The sequence below is a fragment of the Mytilus californianus genome, unplaced genomic scaffold (genome assembly GCF_021869535.1).
Source record: "Mytilus californianus isolate M0D057914Y unplaced genomic scaffold, xbMytCali1.0.p SCAF_4, whole genome shotgun sequence".
NCBI lineage: Eukaryota > Metazoa > Mollusca > Bivalvia > Mytilida > Mytilidae > Mytilus > Mytilus californianus.
In genome coordinates, this window is record NW_026262690.1 from 115143230 (window position 1) to 115164082 (window position 20853).

A 20853-nucleotide genomic window follows, 5' to 3' on the forward strand; every position below is an offset into this window, starting at 1 on the left:
CCTTATATCGTCAGGTTATCGGAATTCCCATGGGGACTAACTGTGCACCACTTATTGCGGACCTGTTTCTGTATTGTTATGAGTTACAATTTATGACTAAAATCAGCAAAGACCCATCGAAACAACATCTGATTCAAAAATTTAATAACACTTTTAGATATTTAGATGATATATTGGCTCTCAATAATGACGACTTCAGTATGTACACTAAAGAGATTTATCCTGCCGAACTGACTTTAAATAAAGCTAATACAAACAATGAACACTGCCCTTTCCTGGATCGTGATATCTTTATCTTTAACGGGAAGCTTAATACCAAAATTTATGATAAAAGAGATGATTTTTCATTTCCTATTGTTAATTATCCATTTTAGATGGTGAGTAGACGTTCCCTTGTCGCCATCTTATGGTGTTTATATATCTCAACTTGTTCGATTCGCTCGTGTATGTAACAACGTATTTGATTTCAACGAAAGAAATCTCTGTATTACTGAAAAATTATTACACCAGGGTTTTCGATATCACAAACTAGTCAAAACATTTACTAAATTTTATCATCGGTACAAGGACATCATTCGTAAATATAAATCAACATGCAGACATCTTATACGTTCAGGTATTTCACATCCAATATTTTATGGTAATATTCTATACAAAGCACAAAAATGTCGGCATCCACCTCAAAAGCTAACAAAACCTTTGAACAGACTTATTCGGAAAGAATATAGTTACGATACTGTTGTCAAGTCATTCAGGATTGCATATTTTGGTATTAATATTGATTCACTCATAGGGTCTTTGCATCGGAAATAAACACATTTATTCTAAAACCAGTTGTTGGCATGATACGGGTTATGTTCTTCTCGTATATTTTATGGTGGTATGATACTAAACCCCTAACGAGAGGGATTGTACTTGATTTTCATATGATGAAGACATAATCTTTCAATCAGTTTAATTGAGGTCTGGAGCTGGCATGTCAGTAACTGCTAATAGTCCTTTGTTCATTTATGTATCATTGTCATTTTGTTTAGTTTCTTTATTCTACATTGGCTAGAGGTATGGGGGAGGGTTGAGATCTCACAAAACATGTTTAACCCCGCTGCATTTTTGCGCCTGTCCCAAGTCAGGAGCCTCTGGCCTTTGTTAGTCTTGTATGTTTTTTAATTTTAGTTCATTTATATGTTTTGGAGTTTAGTGTGACGTCCATTTTCACTGAACTAGTACACAATTTTATTTAGGGGCCAGCTGAGGACCACCTCCGGGTGCGGGATTTTCTCGCTGCGTTGAAGACCCATTGGTGGCCTTCGGCTGTTGTCTGCTCTTTGGTCGGGTTGTTGTCTCTTTGACAAATCCCCATTTCCATTCTTAATTTTATGCTGACATGGCTAGGGAATTGATTGAATGATTGTTGGTTGCTTAACGTCCAGTGGCAAATATTTCATTCATGTTCAGGGCGAGAACAAATCAACAAGTAGCGTTTATACAAATGTTGTAATATGCAGTGTGTTGAAAACGAATACCACTTTTTATGCCAATGCTATACCTTCGATATGAATTTCAAAACTATCTGGCAAGAATTGTACATGTGAGAGCGCTTACAACGCATTTTTTTTTTAATAAAATTTACATTTCTAAGGGATATAAACCCTGAAAAAATAATTGATCAGGGCTGATTTTTCGAACTTGTCCCGGACATCGCTGATATAAATCTTCGATATAAATATCATAACAATCTTTCAAGAAATGTAGGCTTGTTAGCGCTTATAGTGCAATTTTTATGTCATACAATCAAAATTTCCAAGGGCATAACACTTTTAGAAATAGATGACCGGTACTAATTTCAGAACTTATCTGATATCGGAGACATATCAATACATTAATGTATTATATGTCTCTGCTGATATAAAGTTTGATACACTAAATTATATAAAAATCTGGCAAGAATTGTACCCATTAGAGCGCTTACAAGACCGGACGGACAGACACGTCGAGTGGAGGACAATTAGTATTTTTAAAAATGGATATTTTTTTTAAGTTCAGTATACAAGCCAATAAGAAATTTGTATTTTGTCACTTGAAACCTTAAGCTCGGACTTATATAATCTTTTTACGCTCGAAGTCCTCCTATTGTTTTTCTTTTCTTTTAACTTTTGGATACATTTTCAATACTGTCGGTGCAGATTAGTTATAAATTTACATTTTTCACAAAAGTAACACGAGCACTGCTTTAAATTTTCGCGGGGTACAAATATATTTTCTCTTCCCGTCATCCTCAAAATGTGACGTCACGAAGCAAAACAATCTTAGGAATAGAAAGGAACTGGGTGCTCTAATTCTTAGTAAATTTATGGTATTTTTGACAGTCTATATGGTTCTGCGAGGAACAGATAGGTTAAAAGACAATACTGGCATCCTCGTCAGACTCTGAAAACGGTGGATTGTCGCCCCCACCGCGTAAAAAACAGCGAATTGCTGAGAATATGCAGTCGAACGGCTGTCCACAACACAATGGAACAAGTGGTGAACCTGCATCGACATCTCAACAAAACGGAGCTTGTCTGACAGTATCAAACGGAGAACATAACGACAATCCTTCACATACAAACCCCATGTCTCAAACTGACCAAGACATTGTTAGATTAATCGCTCAACATTTGAGAGGACTTGGATTGGAGTAAGAATTTGTTTTGTTGTCAATGTTTTGGATATGATTATTCAACAAATGACAAATAAAATAACTTTAAGGAAAAAGTTAAGGAATAATAACAGAAATAGGAAAAGGGACATTTAATTACATGATAAGTAATTTGTGTGTATATTTAATCAATGATGAAAGTAAATTTGCATAATCCAACTGGTTAATTTATCTTGACCAAAAAGGGGTTCTTTTGGGGGTCATTTTTTAGGTCATATTTGATTTCTCTGTGTTATGGAAAAATGGAAATGATATAGTGTGTATTCAGAAGTAGCATAGGAGTAATAAATTTGTGTTTGATTAAAAAGGACAAATTGTTTTTATTCTTTGCTAAATTTCTTTAGGAACCCCAAACATTTTTTTAGTGTGTATCTTCATATTTTTCGGTTTTCGTGCTATTAAGAACGCATTGTGACGTCACAATTTCCATTGAAAAAGAAAGCATAGTACGAATTTATATGACGTACGAAAACATAAGTAAGTAAGTAAGTAAGTAAGTAATTTTTATTGAAATAAAGTCCGGACATTGGACTATCATCAAATGAAAATTACAAATGAACATATATGATCTGACCATATCTCATTTTCACTGAGAGGATCGAAAAAAAATAATCTTGCTTGAATTTTCTGACCCTTTCTCTCGCAATAAGTAAGTCAAAAAGTGAAAATGATTTTTTCGACTAGCAATAGATAGAAATTAATCTCCCATCCACGAAAAATTCTCCTGCCACTCCACCCTAAATGCTAATGGTCATCCCCTTAATAACATTAATAACATTATTTACCTGAAGTGACAAGGTGTGACCAATTTGCCAAAAAATATGCTACTTTATCACATATTTGTTATAATTACATTGGGTTTTACATATGTAACAAATGCTGATTTGCCCAAGTCGTATTGCTAACGTTGGCAAATAACCGGGGCCAATATGGGCTTTCCATGCAATCTCAATGGGAGAGCCATATTGGCCCTTACATGAAAAATCCATATCCGCCCTCTCCCGGTTTGGAGAGTCATGCACAATCTTTGAGAGTCTGACTTATTTGATTATAAAGTAACCGTGCCGAAACTGTTTGAACAGAGCAGCATTCAAAAAAATAAACTCTTCTTTATTATTGAAGTGACTACCTATATTATGATGACGTTGCTTCTTACATCTTTGTTGATTGTCAGAGAATACCAGATATGGTTACTGGAATTATTGAGGCATTATTGAATCGTTATAAAATGCAAACAAGAAAAATAATCAAAAAGAATGAACAAACACAAATTAAAAGCAATCAACTGAAATAAATACATATTCTTTATTCAATCATGTGTCAATTGTTTATTCTATTTTTCTCATTCCTATTTCATTGGCTGTATATGTGATAAAAAGATTATTACATGGCATTCTTCATATCAGCCTTAATATCATCCGTCACCCCATAATAGAACCTTTATGGGAGTCTGGGCGGATATGGAAAATGCCATGTAATAATCTATAAATATTATACTCAGTGCAGATTTCTACTGACTTGTTTTTAACTGAACAGCGTTCCCCAAGTTAACTATACTAGAACTAAAAATACATGACTGATTTTTGGAAATTCTTTACATAAATATATATGCTAAGTTAATTATGCCCCCGCCGTAGCGGAGGGGGCATTAAGTTTTACCCTTGTCCGTTGGTACGTATGTACGTCCCAAAATTGGTTTCCGTTCTCTAACTTTAGTTTTCCTCAACCAAATGTTATGAAACTTATACACAATGCTTATTACCACAAAACACAGATCAAGTTTGAATTTTGGTGGCGTCACTTTTACCATTCTAGAGTTATGCCCCTTTACAAATGGAAAATTGCTGAATTTATCGTTTCCATTCTCTAACTTTAGTTTGCCTCAACCAAATGTTATGAAACTTATACACAATGCTTATTACCACAAAACACAGATCACCTTTTGAATTTTGGTGGCGTTACTTTTACAGTTCTAGAGTTATGCCCCTTTACAAATGGAAAAATTGGTGAATTTTTTGTTTCCGTTCTCTAACTTTAGTTTGCCTCAACTAAATGTTATGAAACTTATACACAATGCTTATCACCACAAAACACAGATCAAGTTTGAATTTTGGTGGCGTCACTTTAACCGTTCTAGAGTTATGCCCCTTTATAAATGGAAAAATTGCAAAATTTTTATTTTCTTCTAAATATCAAGTTATTTTTAAAATTGGAGTTATCTTCCTTTGTCCATGATTATAGTTGAATCAACTACAATCAATGCTTTATACAATGCAATGTTTAATTTTGACTTCCACTGATAAAACACAGATCAAGTTGAATTTGGGTAGTGTCACTTGAGCCATTATTGAGTTATGCCCCTTTATAAATCGAAAGATTGCAAAATTTTTAGTTTCCATTCTGTAACTTAAGTTTGCCCCAAGTTCAACCAAACATTATGAAACCTATACACAATATTCATTACGACAAAACTAAGATCAAGTAAAAATTTTTTGTTTCCGTTTTCTAACTTTAGTTTGCCTCAACCAAATGTTATGAAACTTATACACAATGTTATTACTACATAATACAGATTAAGTACGAATTTTGGTGGCGACACTTTTACCATTCTTGAGTTATGTCCCTTTATAAACATAAGAATTGCTTAATTTTTCGTTTCCGTTCTCTAACTTTAGTTTGTCTCAACCAAATGTTATAAAACTCATAAACAACCGTTCTAGAGTTATGCGTGTTTACAAATAGAAAAATTGCTGAATTTTTAGTTTCTGTTCTCTACTTCAGTTAGCCTCGACCAAATGTTATGAGACTTACACACAATGCTTATTACCACAAAACTTAGATCAAGTTCAAATTTGGGTAGCGTCACTTTTACCGTTCTTCAGTTATGTCCCTTTATAACTATATGATATGCAAGCGGGGGCATCATCTGTGTCCTCATGTGGACACTATCCACATTTATTTTATTATTGTTTAGTTGCTGTTAGTACATTTTGTGTACATGCAATGATATGCTTTTACAAAAAACATGATAACTGAATGTGACAGATATCTCTCCCCATTATAAATTGATGTTATGATCTCCATTTTAGCCAAACAGCTGAACAATTGATCAAAGAATCAGGATGTATGTTGGAGCATCCAGCTGCTGCCAGACTCCGGTCTCATGTCATGGATGGTGAATGGGTTAAGGTGGGTTCAATTTATAAAATACTGCATCAGATGAGTTACATTTGTAAGAGTGCAATTATAATGACTGCATTCTGACAAATACGATGTAGTATTTTTAGATGACATTATGATTCATTAGATATTGAATTAATTGATGAATGGAACTTTGAACAGCTGATAATTTTTCAACAATAAAGTACAATTATGATGAGAACATATTATGGTTATGTGAAAATAAACCATGCTTTAATTTGCTGAAGAACTTGGCAAGATGTCAAGATAAATAATTAGCTAGCTCACATAGTAATGGTCAGCATGAAGACATTTCATCTGACATAGTCATATCTGACTCAAATAAATCTCTCTGTCTTTGCCCTCACTCCTTAATGCTGCATGCCAAGCATCATTATCTACTTTTAAAGAAGTGGCTTCTATAATCTAGACTAGCAAGCAGAGAAGCTTTTAATACCAATTTTAAGGTCTTTGGTATGACAAGGTCAAGGATCAAACCAGTTCCCTGCACACACTAGGTGATAATATGGAATGACAAGGCCAAGGATCAAACCAGTTTCCTGCACACTCTAGATGGTAATGAAATTACAGAGGCAGTCCTGTGTCTAGTTAGTTTGCTTATCAGTTAAATGATTGATTAATTGTTTGCTTAATGGGCATGTGCAGTTAAAGGAAGATAAGTACAAAAAGTATTTATTATCAAACAGTTTACAAGCATACTAAGGTTTTCCTTGTGTCCTTTATTTAGATCATCACCAGCAAAACTTTTCTCTTCAGATAAATAATCATAATAAGGTAAACATCACATGTTAATAAATTTTGATCTCATTTATTCATGATGGGATGAAAAAAATACAAAATTGATTTTATATGAAGAAGGTTGCATTAAAATTTGTTTTGATATTTTAGGCTGAATCTGACCTGGAGGACTTGAAATCTCTGATAGAATCTTCACATGGACTTATTGTAAGTATTAGACTTGACTGTTATAAATTTACATGAATGTAAATACAAGGAGATGTGGTATGCTGCTAAAAGCCTTGACAAGAGCATTTCTTCTAAGGATACATATAAAAATAAGGAGATGTGGTATGATTGCCAATGAGACATTTATCCACCAAAGTTCAAATGAAGTGGATGTAAGCAATAATAGACAACTGTATGGCCTTCAACAATGAGAAAAACCCATACCTTATAGTCAGCTATAAAAGGCTATATATATTATGTGGTACTTATAAACATCAGTGCTTCTTCTTACAGTTTAATTTTAAGGTTTTAGATAATACTGAAAAATATTTGTAACATTTTTGTATTGCCTGTATTTAACAAATCTGAATTTGGATGATGCTGCATATAGTTGGAGTAGCCCTGCATTGTCCTCGACTATAAAAGAAGTTTGTACTAGGCTTAGAAATAGGTAGAAACATGAGTCTAGCTTAGAATTTCTGTCTTGTTTCATTCTGAGTGCAAATGAATTGTGTCCGAAACAATGTCTTTTTTCCCTTCATACTGCAAACCTTTAAACTAATGAGAAGATAATATTTTTTTTGAATTACTGTAAATACTAAAATTATTGTGTGCATTTATTATTGCGATTTTTGAAGAATGGACAAAAAAGTGTGATTTATTATTGCGATTTCAGAAACATCTTCATACAGATGTATGTATCAGTTATCTGAATGCGAGTTCTAATCATTTTTCTCATTAATAAAAACTGTGCAATAATTTCTGAATTTACAGTATATGCTTATTATTTTGCGGTCGTATATTGGTATGATGTTGGCGTCGTCAGCGTCGTCGTCGTCCGAAGACACATTGGTTTTCGCACTCTAACTAAAGTTTAAGTGAATGGATCTCTATGAAATTTTACCATAAGGTTCAATACCACAAAAGGAAGGTGGGGATTGATTTTGGGGGTTATGGTACCAACAGTTGAGGAATTAGGGGCCAAAAATAAGCATTTTTGTAACTTTCAGACATAACTTGTGTGTTAGTGTATGAATCTCTCTGACATTGTACCACAAGGTTCCATATCACAAAGGGAATGCTGGAATTGAGTTTGGGGGTAATTGCCTCCAAATTTTAGGAATTAGGGGCCAAAAAGGGGCAAAAAACAAACATTTTTCTAGTTTCATGACAATAACTTGTGTGTAAGTGTATGGATCTCTCTGACATTGTACCACAAGGTTCCATATCACAAAGGGAAAGCTGGTATTGATTTTCGGGGTAGTTGCCTCCAAATTTAAGGAATAAGGGGCCAAAAAGGGGCAAAAACAAGCATTTTTCTAGTTTCATGACAATAACTTGTGTGTAAGTGTATGGATCTTTATGAAATTGTACTACAAGGTTCCATATCACAAAGGGAAAGCTGGAATTGAGTTTGGGGGTAATTGCCCAAAACGTTTAGGAATTAGGGGCCAAAAATAAGCATTTTTCTAGTTTCCAGACAAGATCTTGTGTTCAAGTGTTTGGATCTCTCTGAAATTGTGCTGCAAGGTACCATACCACAAAGGGAAGGCTGGGATTGATTTTGGGGTAATTGCCTCAAAATTTTAGGAATTAGGGGCCGTAAAGGGGCAAAAAAACAAGCATTTTTCTAGTTTCAGGACAATAACTTGTGTGTAAGTGTATGGATCTTTATGAAATTGTACTACAAGGTTCCATATCACAAAGGGAAAGCTGGGTTTGAGTTTGGTGGTAATTGCCCTAAATGTTTAGGAATTTGGGGCCAAAAAGGGGCCAAAAAACAAGCATTTTTCTAGTTTCCAGACAATAACTTGTGTTCAAGTGTATGGATCTCTCTGAAATTGTACTGCAAGGTACCATACCACAAAGGGAAGGCTGGGATTGAGTTTGGGGGTGATGAATCATAAGGGGGTTCAAAAAATTTGGGGGGGATTTTTTTTTCCTTTTTCTTCTTCAAAATTTTCCATATTAAATTGGTTATTTCTGATTTATATATAAAAGCAAATAATAATGATATGGTTTGAAAAGGTAAATTAAAAATTTTTAAGTTCTTAGACCACATTCATTCTGTGTCAGAAACCTATGCTGTGTCAAATATTTAATTACAATCCAAATTCGGTGCTGTATCAAGCATGAATGTTGTGTCCATACTTGCCCCAACTGTTCAGGGTTCAACCTCTGCGGTCGTATCAAGCTGCGCCCCAGCGGAGCATTTTATTATAGCATGAAGTGGATGACAAGAAAATCTGAACGTATAATCCCATGCATCATCATGGATAAAATTCATGAGAAACACATTATTAATGTTACAGAAAAGACTTTATATTGTCAGAGACTGCACATAAAGTATTAAAGAATCAATACAATTTGACTGCTAAATTTGCATGGTTGCAGTATACATGTAATGTGCTGTTGGATGGCAAAGCAGTTTATTTTAACATACAAAATTATAAGCCTGGGATTTTTTATGAGTTTTTATAGTTTGAAATTTTTATTTTGAAATATTCATGCGTAAATTTTTTTTTATAGAAAATGAAGTTCATGATACTAGAACAAAAGTATTTGGAGCTTCTAGAAGATGGACGTGAGATGGAGGCTCTACATTGTCTCAGACATGAACTGACACCCATGAAATACAACACAGAAAGAGTTCATGAACTTAGCTCGTAAGTAATTGTCTTAGATCTGATCTTTAAGTAATTGTTCCAGACATAATTTGTAAATGGGAATTGATATGCATCATTGAAACAGCAACCCAAACACTTGTACAATAAAACCAGAAAAGACATTTAGAGGTCAACAATAGACAATTATCTATACCATGTGACATGTTGAGCACTAAATTACAAATGTACCATAGTCTTACCCAATTTGTAAATAGATTTAACAGACTAAGTAATCTGCCTCTTCACCAATTCCAAAGGACAAAAAATATATAAGGAATGACTGTTATATTATTTTTTCTGTCTTTGAAGAAATAACATCAAAAATGTGGTGAACACCGAATAACCTGTGTAGCGGGTTATTTAAAAGTGTGCACCATATAGTTGGGGTTATTTTGAATAGACAGAAATAATATTAGTCATTCCTTATAGTTTAATTTCAAATTCCCTTTTTAAGGAGTGAATCATGGAAAAAATGTTGATGACGTCACGGTCACATGACAAAATTATGTCTATGAGCTGATAGACTAAAAACTTTCAGCCAATCAGAAGACGTGATACATCCAAAATTAAATTATTTAGTTTAAAAACAGAACAACCGGAGACGAGGTTCGTTACTAGGGTCAGGCACATGGAATAGTGACAGGATTTAACTAGTATTTTGAGTAGTCACTCCAAGATATTTAATGAGTGGATTTGTACATCATAGTTACATAGGGGTGATATTGGAGTTATGTCCTCTTGAAATTTGCATAGTGTCACACTTATTCTGAATATACATGAGTCACCTAATGAGAAACAAGGCTCATGCTACTGGGCTACTAGGGTGAGGAAATCGCTTTCCCGCTGTCAAGTACATCTGAATAAAAGACTTGGATTACAAGTCAATGAAACAGCAATCCAACAGCTCAATATACGGTACCATAAATTTTTGTTTTTAAATCAACATATTTATTGATCACATCAATGTTTGCTATCAATCGTTAGTTTTTGAGAAGTATTAACAAACACTTCAATAAGGTGCCAGATCCTGTCTTGAACCTGTGATGATGTATTTTTGATCTTTTGGTTTTGTGTTTTAAAGGCATCACTGTGACTTTGAGATGAAGAACAGCAATAAATCTGCTGTTCCTTTTCTTTGGCTTTGTACAATCAAGTACTTGTAGGGATCTTGTGTCCTTAATTAATACACTAAATTTATCTACTTTCTTTGCAATTTCTTTAAATTGATAGAAGAAAGGTACATGTATATTTAACTATTACTCCCCTGAAATCTTTTGACAGATATATGATGTGTTGTAATGCTGAAGATTTACGGAAGACTGCCAATTGGACTGGTAAAGGAATAGATTCTAGATCTTTGTTGATAGAAAGATTACAATGTAAGTACAATGATTACATGTTGTTACAGTAATATAACTTTCTTTATTCATTATTATAATGTTCTTGAATAGTATGTTTTATGAATGCAATCTATGAATTTGAATTGTCATTTTGCTGTTTGGGAAAAGAAGAATGTCTAGCAATGAAACCCAATTCTCAAATTAACAGCTTCCTATGAAACCTATTCCAAATTTCTCTTGGAAGGCAATTATTGACTTTTTGTGCTTATGGTGTTATAATTTGAAAACAATTGATTTCTTCATCTGCTTTTCTCTCTGAAATAGCTCAGCTTCACAGGACAATTTAACAAATAAAATTCCATCCTGATCCAGTCTTTTTTATACAGAAAAATTGCAATCCTCAGTTTGTGTATTACATCTATTTTACATACGTGTACCATATACATTTTCCCAACCTCCAATCCATGTGACACTGACCTCATTGTTTGCTGAATTTTACCCAAAATCCATTTCATAGAATTCTACAACTTTTAATTTACGAGTGAGAACTCCATTAAGAGAGTTTTTGGTAGTGTAGGCTTAGCATGTAAAAGTATCTTAGTTGACAAAAGTTTTGACCTTATTCAAATGTACAATGGTCCCCAGTGCAGGATCTTCTTGCTGCGTTGAAGACCAATTGGTGACTTTGGACTCTCTTCAGCTTTTTGGTCGAGTTGTTGTCTGTTTGACACATTCCCAGTTTCCATTCTCTATTCTAAACACACTTTTAAATTTTTATAGCCTTCTTACCACCAACAGTGATGTTGCCACCTCGACGGTTGCTGACATTACTAAACCAGGCGGTAGAGCTACAGAAAGATAAATGTCCATATCACAATACCAAGATTGACAACAATCTGGACGCTGTATCATTGCTCATTGACCATGTTTGTAGCAGGTAATTGTCTTTAATGGTAGAATCTCTGAAAACTGGCATGTCTTTAATAGTAGAATCTCTGTAAACAGGCCAGCGTTTCAAAAAAAAACTTAGGACTTAAATTGGTCGTAAGTATATTTATTTGTTCATGACTTGAGATCAGTTTTAGTCATAAAATTTTTTGTAAAAAGAGCACCATTTATCTGGATTCATGTTGATATTGATTTCATTGCAAAGCAAGTGAAACTCTTCCATAGAGTCATTCCCTCTTGGCCAAGGTATTCACTGATTTAATAAAAAAAAATGATTTCTGACAAATTTTTTAGCATTGTTCCTATTGAATTTTGCATTTTTTTTTTGTGTTTGTTTAGTTATAGAATACATTTATGAAGGCCTTAACTAAAAAATCATAATTTTCCAGTATTTATTTGTCATACACACAAAAAACAAAATTTCAATTGGAACAATGTTAAATTTTTTTTATCAGAAATCAACTTTTAATGTTTGAATCAGTGTTTACATTGAACAGATTGAAAATATATTATTTGATATTGGTATTTTCATCTACTTAGAAGTTATTTTTTGCTTCAGATAAATTAATGAGTGATGAATTTCTCTTTAATAGAAGAAATTTAAAGGTCTAAGTGAATAAACTACACAGAGAACAATAGCTATTGTATTTATTCAATGAGACAATTGAACTGATAAAAGTTTAAGTACCTTGACCAAAAGGAGATGACTCTGTCGAAGAGTTTCATTTGGTTCGTAATAATAGGTTGATTTGAATAATTTGGTTTGGTTTTACAGCTAAAGTAATTGAGTGTGTACCTAGTGCATAAACTTTCAGTTTGTTAGACCAAGTATGAATGGTTTGTTAGCTTATTCAAATACATGATCAAAATGGTCAAACATAAAAATCAACAAAACTGCAATATAATCCAGATTTTTTTGCATTTTATTTTAGTCACAAGCATAGACCAAGTTGTACCTTTATTTATCAAGATACTGAGTCAGACATCAAATTTATCTCTTATATCTTACTGTTTGATGTGTATTCATTAAGATTTGACTATGTTTTTCATCTTATATTTACAGAGAACAGTTTCCGTCCACCACAATACAGATATTAACAGACCACTGTGATGAAGTTTGGTTCTGTCGTTTCTCACCAGATGGCACCAAATTAGCCACAGGATCAAAAGATGGTTCCTTGATCATATGGGAGATAGACATGGTAAAAACTACATTTATGATTAGAATGTAGTATAAACCTGAAATGATATGAGTTTTAGGGGTCCCAAAAAATTGAGCCAAGTGAACATTTTTTACCATATAAATATAGACTCGCTATTGGGAAAAAAAACACAAAAAAAACCCACTAAATCAATCTGGATAATCATTAACAATTTTTATTATACGACCGCAAAAAAAATTTGCGGTCGTATATTGGTATGACGTTGGTGTTGTCGTCGTCCGAAGACACATTGGTTTTCGCACTCTTACTTTAGTTTAAGTGAATGGATCTCTATGAAATTTTACCATAAGGTTCAATACCACAAAAGGAAGGTTGGGATTGATTTTGGGGGTTATGGTATCAACAGTTAAGAAATTAGGGGCCAAAAATAAGCATTTTTGTAACTTCCAGACTTAACTTGTGTGTTAGTGTATGGATCTCTCTGACATTGTACCACACGGTTCCATATCACAAAGGGAATGCTGGGATTGATTTTGGGGGTAATTGCCTCAAAATTTTAGGAATTAGGGGCAAAAAACAAGCATTTTTCTAGTTTCATGACAATAACTTGTGTGTTAGTGTATGGATCTTTCTGAAATTGAACTACAAGGTTCCATACCACAAAGGGAAGGCTGGAATTGAGTTTGGGGGTGATGAATCATAAGGAGGTTCAAAAAATTTGGGGGAGAGATTTTTTTTTTCTTTAAAATTTTCCATTTTAAATTGGTTATATCTGATTTATATATAAAAGCAAATAATAATGATATAGTTTGAAAAGGTAAATTAAAATATTTAAGTTCTTAGACCACATTCATTCTGTGTCAGAAACCTATGCTGTGTCAAATATTTAATCACAATCCAAATTCAGTGCTGTATCAAGCTTGAATGTTGTGTCTATACTTGCCACAACTGTTCAGGGTTCGACCTCTGCGGTCGTATCAAGCTGCGCCCAGCGGAGCATTTTATTAAAGTTACACTATATGAAACCCCTTAGGAGGCCCCATAGAAAGCTACAAAAACAAACTGGACAAAAAATCAAACCAAAAACATAATTATTTAAGATAGAACTTCAGACAGGTTTACCGTAGAAACTCGCCTAATAGTCGATCCTACTATAAGTCGGGTGCCCTTTTCAGCTCCAAATTCTAAGGATTTAGTCTTGACCCTTGTATAAGTCGGACAAAATTTGGGCATTTTTTTTTCTTCAGCTGACAGTAACTGAACGCCGGTAAAACCAATGCAAATCCAGGAATAATATTCATTTCTGCATTAATGTTTGTTTGGTTTGAATTGAGTTGATGCTCATCATGATAATTTATATTGCTGTTAATAATAAAGATGTATTCATTTCTTTTGTTTTGTTCACTGTTCAAATGTTTGATTAGCCATGTGTTGTTTACGTAATGCATCAATGATTTTGTAGGGTATGACTAACAACCTATTGTTTGAGAAAAGCGAATATAAACCAATATGAACCTGAAAAATTTAAAGTCAATCAACACTTGATGAAAATATTTTTCACAGCATACATAACTCGGTGTTAAATGAGCATGTACACTTCATAATTCTTATTATATTGTGATGATTAAAGGATTAAAAAAATTAAGTGAAGCTAATCAATATATTAAAATAACTAACTCCAACTCATTAGTGTCATCTGTTTACCTATCACTGAAAGTTTTCACACCTTTAGTGAATACAACTCTTTGTCTCTTAATTGGGGTTATCAATGGATTATATTGGCTTGTCAATCAATTTTGTAATTTTTGTTTACCTGAGACACTTTAATGAATAATATTTTGATTTTGGGAATGAATCTTAAAATTATTTTTTGATTATTATATGATTTATAAGCATTGAATTGATATCATGATATCACAATAATGACACAATAACTCCGCTGAAAACATCCTTTCACATATTTGGTACATTGTTATCTCCTTTTCATTTTTGGTTCTTGGCTCTTCTTTTGGGTTTATAGGAAAACCATGTGACCATGAAAATCAATACACAAACCGGAAACAGTAGAATTTAAACACGAATTTGCAGAAAATGTTTACCAAAGAACAAATAAAACACAAATACAGTATTGTAGTAATTTATTTTCAACAAAAACTTTTTATTTATTGATTTATGTAGGTTTGGCAATCAAAAACGTAGTTTTGACCAGGAAATTCATTCCTGACCACTTTTCTCAAGCTTGGATTTTTCCTCTGGTCGCTAGATCTCGTCTATTAGTCGGTCCCCCTCTCTGGATTATGAATTTTACTCCCAATTTTCAGACTAATAAGGGAGTAGGAATGGTAGTTAAATGCATCCTAGGTAATCTGTCTACTCTGATTATGTGAAGCTGTACTGTTAAATGCATCCTAGGTAATCTGTCTACTCTGACTATGTGAAGTCGTACTGTCAAATGCATCCTAGGTAATCTGTCTACTCTGATTATGTGAAGCTGTACTGTTAAATGCATCCTAGGTAATCTGTCTACTCTGACTATGTGAAGTCGTACTGTCAAATGCATCCTAGGTAATCTGTCTACTCTGACTATGTAAAGCTGTACTGTCAAATGCAACCTAGGTAATCTGTCTACTCTGACTATGTGAAGTCGTACTGTCAAATGCATCCTAGGTAATCTGTCTACTCTGACTATGTGAAGTCGTACTGTCAAATGCATCCTAGGTAATCTGTCTACTCTAACTATGTAAAGCTGTACTGTCAAATGCAGCCTAGGTAATCTGTCTACTGTGATAATGTGAAGTCGTACTGTCAAATGCATCCTAGGTAATCTGTCTACTCTGACTATGTGAAGTCGTACTGTCTAATACATCCTAGGTAATCTGTCTACTCTGACTATGTGAAGCTGTACTGTCAAATGCAGCCTAGGTAATCTGTCTACTGTGATAATGTGAAGTCGTACTGTCAAATGCATGACCTTTCATATTAAAATAAGTTAATTAAATGACCATATTTTTCATTCAAGCAAAGTGGAAAAATAAGTTCTCCTTATGTAAACAAAGTTCAAGAGATTTCAGAAAAAAGTTTATACAACTCAACTAGACTTGAAATGGAAAATATGTAACATTAGGTTGACAGCAACTGCTGGAACTTTAGAGACTCTGAACTCTTTTGATCTGTGCTCTTGGAGTTGAGCTGGTATCAATCTTCTACATTATTCTGTAGAAAGACGCAATGCATTGTTCATGTATTAATGTTGCATCTTAAATCTTTTTTACTATGCATGATATTTTTAAACAAAAACAGTGAATTACAGATCTTAAACTTCTTTTTTTTTCAGGTGACATATGAACTTAAACACAGACGATCATTTGAGAATCATGCTTATGGTGTTTCATTCATTGCCTGGAGTCCTGATAGTACACATATAGTGGCATGTGGCCCTGACGACTGCTCAGATCTCTGGATGTGGAATATAGAGGTACTGTAACTTCAGAAATTTTCGCATGTATTTATTATTGCGAAATTTATTATTGCAATTTAGGGAAATAATGTTATCAAATAATGGTATCAAAATTAAGTATTATAGATACAATGGATAAGCATTGATTCTTGAAAAAGAAACCATGAGCCTGGAGGGCGATTGGTTTGTTTTTCATGAATCAACGCTTATATTTTGTGTCTCTTACTTAAACTATTGTGTTGATGTCTTTTCAAAATTAAAGCCTTTTCCTAATTAGACGATATTGTAAGTGAATTTAAGTTTTGTGAAACTTATCCCTTTGCAATTTTCCAATAATTAATTTTTATTTTTTATGACATTTAATGACATTATTTTTTCTTGATAGATTGAATGTTGTTTGCTTAACATTTAGGAACTAATATTGCAAGTATAATCATTAACCAGAAATCACAAAGGCAGGTTCTGTGATGTTGGTAAACTAGGATGAAGGTTTGGAATTTTAACTGCCACTTGAAAATGAGGTTAATAATAATATGGTAGTTTTAGAGGGTAATACTATTGCATTGTAACAGGTTGCCTAGAGACTCCTCAGAGTTGTCGCGAGGATTCTTTAACACTCAAGAGAATGTGGACATTAGATTTAATGTCCACATTCTAACTGGGTGTGGCTGAATATTTACACATTTGCAAAGCCGTTACACACCTCTCATTATCATTAGGGTTATTGCCAGATGGGAGAAGACCAGGGATGATGATATACTGTTGAATAATTGTTCAAAAATAATACTCGGATCTTGATCAAGACAGTGGATTAATACTTTTTAAAATACATGAATCAAAAATTGAATGACTAGATTGTGATCTGATTCATCAAAACTATGATAACACATTGTTTACATACAAGAAAGAGAGAAAAGTTTGTATTTTTAACGAGAAATATTTTTTAAAGAACAAGAAAAACAATTTTTAAATACTTTATTACATTTCAGACTGGAACTTTACGCTTTAAAATGAGTCAGTCTCAAGAAGATAGTTTAACTACTGCAGCATGGCATGCTGATGGGAAAAAGTTTGTGACAGGTGGAATTAGAGGACAGTTTTATCAATGTGTAAGATTAACAATGAACTGTTATCAAAACAGTGTGGTGCTCTTGCAAGAAATTAGGATAAATCTTTCGTGGTGTAATTTGTATATTAATCTAAGGACTAAGATTGAAACATTAAGGATTGCTTGAAGCATGTTAGAAAAGGGAATTTGTTTCATGAAGTGTTTAAAGAGAATTTTTTATATATGTTATTTTATTTATTTGATGATTCACAATTTTTGAAATAATAAAAACATCGCAAAAATTTATGAATTTACAGTATTTATATCAGGTAAAAGATGGCTTTTATTTTTTTTAGATATAAGAGAATAAATTTCCCTGATGTATTTATTTATTTCAGGATTTAGATGGAAACATTATGGATTCCTGGGAGGGTGTACGTGTACAAAGTATGGCGTTTCAGGTGGATGGGAAATATGTATTAGCTGCTGATACCCACCATAGAATTAGGGGATATAACTTTGATGAGTTAACAGACTTTAACATGTAAGCAGATATTTCTAGGAAGATATTAAGTATACATCCATCATATTTTTATGCCCCTGTCATAGGCAACGGGGACATTAAGTGTTGCCCTTAATCGTCTTTCCATCCGTCCATCCCATTTCTGTTTTCGCACTCTAACTTTAGTTTGCCTCATGCAAATTTTATGAAACTCATACACAATGCTAAGAACCACAACACGCAGACAGAGTTCAAATTTGGGTTGTGAGTCATTTACCGTCCTAGAGTTATGCCCCTTTTTAACATTGAAAATTGCAAAGCTTGAGCAGGGGCATTTGTGTCCTCAGTCACATTCTTTTACATAGATGCCAACCATTACGGTTTGTCTGTAATTTTTACAATTTTTAGCCGAAATTACGGTGTTACGGCAACAGTCTACTTTTTACAGATTTCCGTTCATTTCCGGTCCTCAACTTTTTTTGTCGTTTAGATAATGTTGTAATCATTTTGACGCTTGATTGTAGTTAATTATCGTGGAAGTGTAAGCGTTTGAGTGATTCAGAATATAAAAACACTTTCAGGTTTCTCAGGACTTTCTATATGTTAAGTACGATTTATCCATTTCTTGTTAGATTCCGAATAAATGATGAACGCATTTGAAATGAGTCCTTTTCCCTTACTTATATTCCCCTGTATTTGCTTTTCAATTTCACAATGTCATCAGCAGGAACAAGCGCTTCTGCAGCAAAGAAAAGAAAATTGGGACAACATTTTCGTCCTGAATATTCCATTGAGTTTCCTTGTCTTATAAAATCAATTTAGTCAGGTCAGGAAGAACAGAACTGACACGTGCACACGTCCAAATCTTTCTGTTTCAACTTTGTCTTCAATAATGGTTCTGAAAACATTCATGACCTCTACCAACAAAAAGTGCTACGACACACATATACAAATAAACAATTGAAAAGTGCTAAGTCAGCAACATACCAGGCATTCCTGAATTAGACTTTAGTTATAATATGGGAGGGAGATGGAGGGACATTTCAGGAAATAATTTTATTGACAGTAAGTTGAAACAATTAATTTACATTTGTTAAATAAACAGGTATTAAAATAGCCAACTTTTTATTACAAGTCTTTAGTCCTCACTTGCTCATCAACTTTGCATCAAGTTGTCAAAAATAAAGGAAATAATTTGCCCATCACTTTGCATCTAATTGTTTATAGTATGATTATGGTAAAAAAAAAAAATGAATTACTGTGATTACTGAAAAAAATCACAAATTACTGAAATCTCAAATTTTGTTTACTGATTGTACCACAAAGGGGTTGGCATCTATGCTTTTGTTTTTTATGCCCCCGCTGTAGCAGTGGGGGCATTAAGTTTTACCCTTGTCCGTCTGTACGTATGTACGTCCCAAAATTGGTTTCTGTTCTCTAACTTGAGTTTGCCTCAACCAAATGTTATGAAACTTATACACAATGCTTATTACCACAAAACATAGATAAAATTTGAATTTTGGTGGCGTCACTTCAACTGTTCTAGAGTTATGCCCCTTTATAAATGGAAAAATTGCAAAATTTTTATTTTCTTCTATATACAGTAGACTCCGGCAAATTGGAAACCCAAAATGTCAGCTAAAAATATCCGATTACCCGATATATTCAATTAGATGATGAATGTATATTCATTGAATATTCTGCAATAATGAGTAGATATAATCCTGAGATGTTACTAACCCTGACAATTGCTAAATATGTGAAAGGGCTGGAGGATTGATGGAGTGATTTTTATCAGTTACATCACCACGATGTTTGTGTAAAAAAATTATCAGCTGATTATGTAATGATTAAATTTGTTTGCAGTTTTTAAATCCTTTATTTATCAAATGTCCTGAAATATTTATGTGAATTATTATCTACCATCCATAGTTTGTCTTTATTTGTTTTGTAAGCAAATTAATATCCATTATTTACATTATCACACAGGTAAACTAATTAGGATATAAATAGATCTAAGCATGTCTGTGTAGAATCTCCAAACTAAAATCGTATTTGTTATAATTTTATTTCTTTAAATAATCAAATTTAAATTTATGAAAATAATCATGATTGATAAAATATTATTGCATAAAGTTTACGTTTTCTGAAGACTATTTATATTTAGGTCATAGTTCTAGAGGCTTCCTCACAAATTTGTAAACATCCAAAATGGCATCCATGACATGTGGTTACTTTTGCACATGTGAAAAAAATATATCTGACAAAAGTCAGATTTCTCTTGTCAAAAGGGATTTATGTTTATATTGCAATAAATTATTCAGAAGGAGGTACATTCAGTTTAGATTATATTTCTGATTCTGTGAACATTTAGAGTTTAATCAAAATTCTCCAAACAGCAACGTCAACCTGTCAACTGAGTCTTGCATATTTTATAAATAAATTCAAACCATTTGAAGTAAAAGTGCATCTAATTCACATTACAAAGGAAGACAATGATTAAAGACAACAATTTATTAAGAAATAGTTCCTTTTATTTAGTAAAAACAAAATCTTCTTGTCTGCAAGATTGTAAATTCGTAACTTCCGGGTCCATTTCCTGTCAGAAAAACATTGAAAATATCCGATTGTGCATGGTTTTGAACAAAATGACCTGAATATCCTTATCCGATTTGCCGATATATTCTTATATCCGATATTCGATTACCCGATAAAATTAACATTAAACATATAGGGAAGGGTTTGGTGTTTTGAAATAATATTACAATAGCCGATATATTCGTTTAGCCGATATCCGATTAGGTGGAGTCTACTGTATCAAGTAATTTTTATACGACAGCAAAAACATTTTTGTGGTCGTATATTGGTATGACGTTGGCGTCGTC

The 20853-nt window shown here is 33.2% G+C and overlaps 2 protein-coding genes across 15 annotated transcripts in view; both read left to right on the forward strand.

Annotated features, from left to right (window-relative positions):
* Positions 1–20853, forward strand: part of LOC127699106 (uncharacterized) — a 197993-nt gene that overhangs the window by 38765 nt on the left and 138375 nt on the right. The window contains exon 16 of one of the 14 annotated variants that reach the window (XR_007981081.1): positions 8873–9067. The exons of 12 other annotated variants lie outside the window; for them this stretch is intronic. The gene's annotated coding sequence lies outside the window, so the exon portion shown is untranslated. Of the gene's footprint in view, positions 1–8535; positions 8785–8872; positions 9068–20853 lie in introns of those variants that run through there. One more of the 14 variants, XR_007981084.1, reaches the window with a different exon arrangement.
* The window catches only part of LOC127699123 (WD repeat-containing protein 26-like), a 33067-nt gene continuing 14509 nt past the window's right edge, over positions 2296–20853 (forward strand). The window contains exons 1-10 of the mRNA XM_052202865.1: positions 2296–2677; positions 5788–5887; positions 6788–6844; positions 9374–9510; positions 10792–10889; positions 11631–11787; positions 12862–13000; positions 16296–16436; positions 17408–17527; positions 17865–18010. Coding sequence (XP_052058825.1) covers positions 2484–2677; positions 5788–5887; positions 6788–6844; positions 9374–9510; positions 10792–10889; positions 11631–11787; positions 12862–13000; positions 16296–16436; positions 17408–17527; positions 17865–18010 — 1289 coding nt within the window. The 5' untranslated portion in view covers positions 2296–2483. The remainder of the gene's footprint in view (positions 2678–5787; positions 5888–6787; positions 6845–9373; positions 9511–10791; positions 10890–11630; positions 11788–12861; positions 13001–16295; positions 16437–17407; positions 17528–17864; positions 18011–20853) is intronic.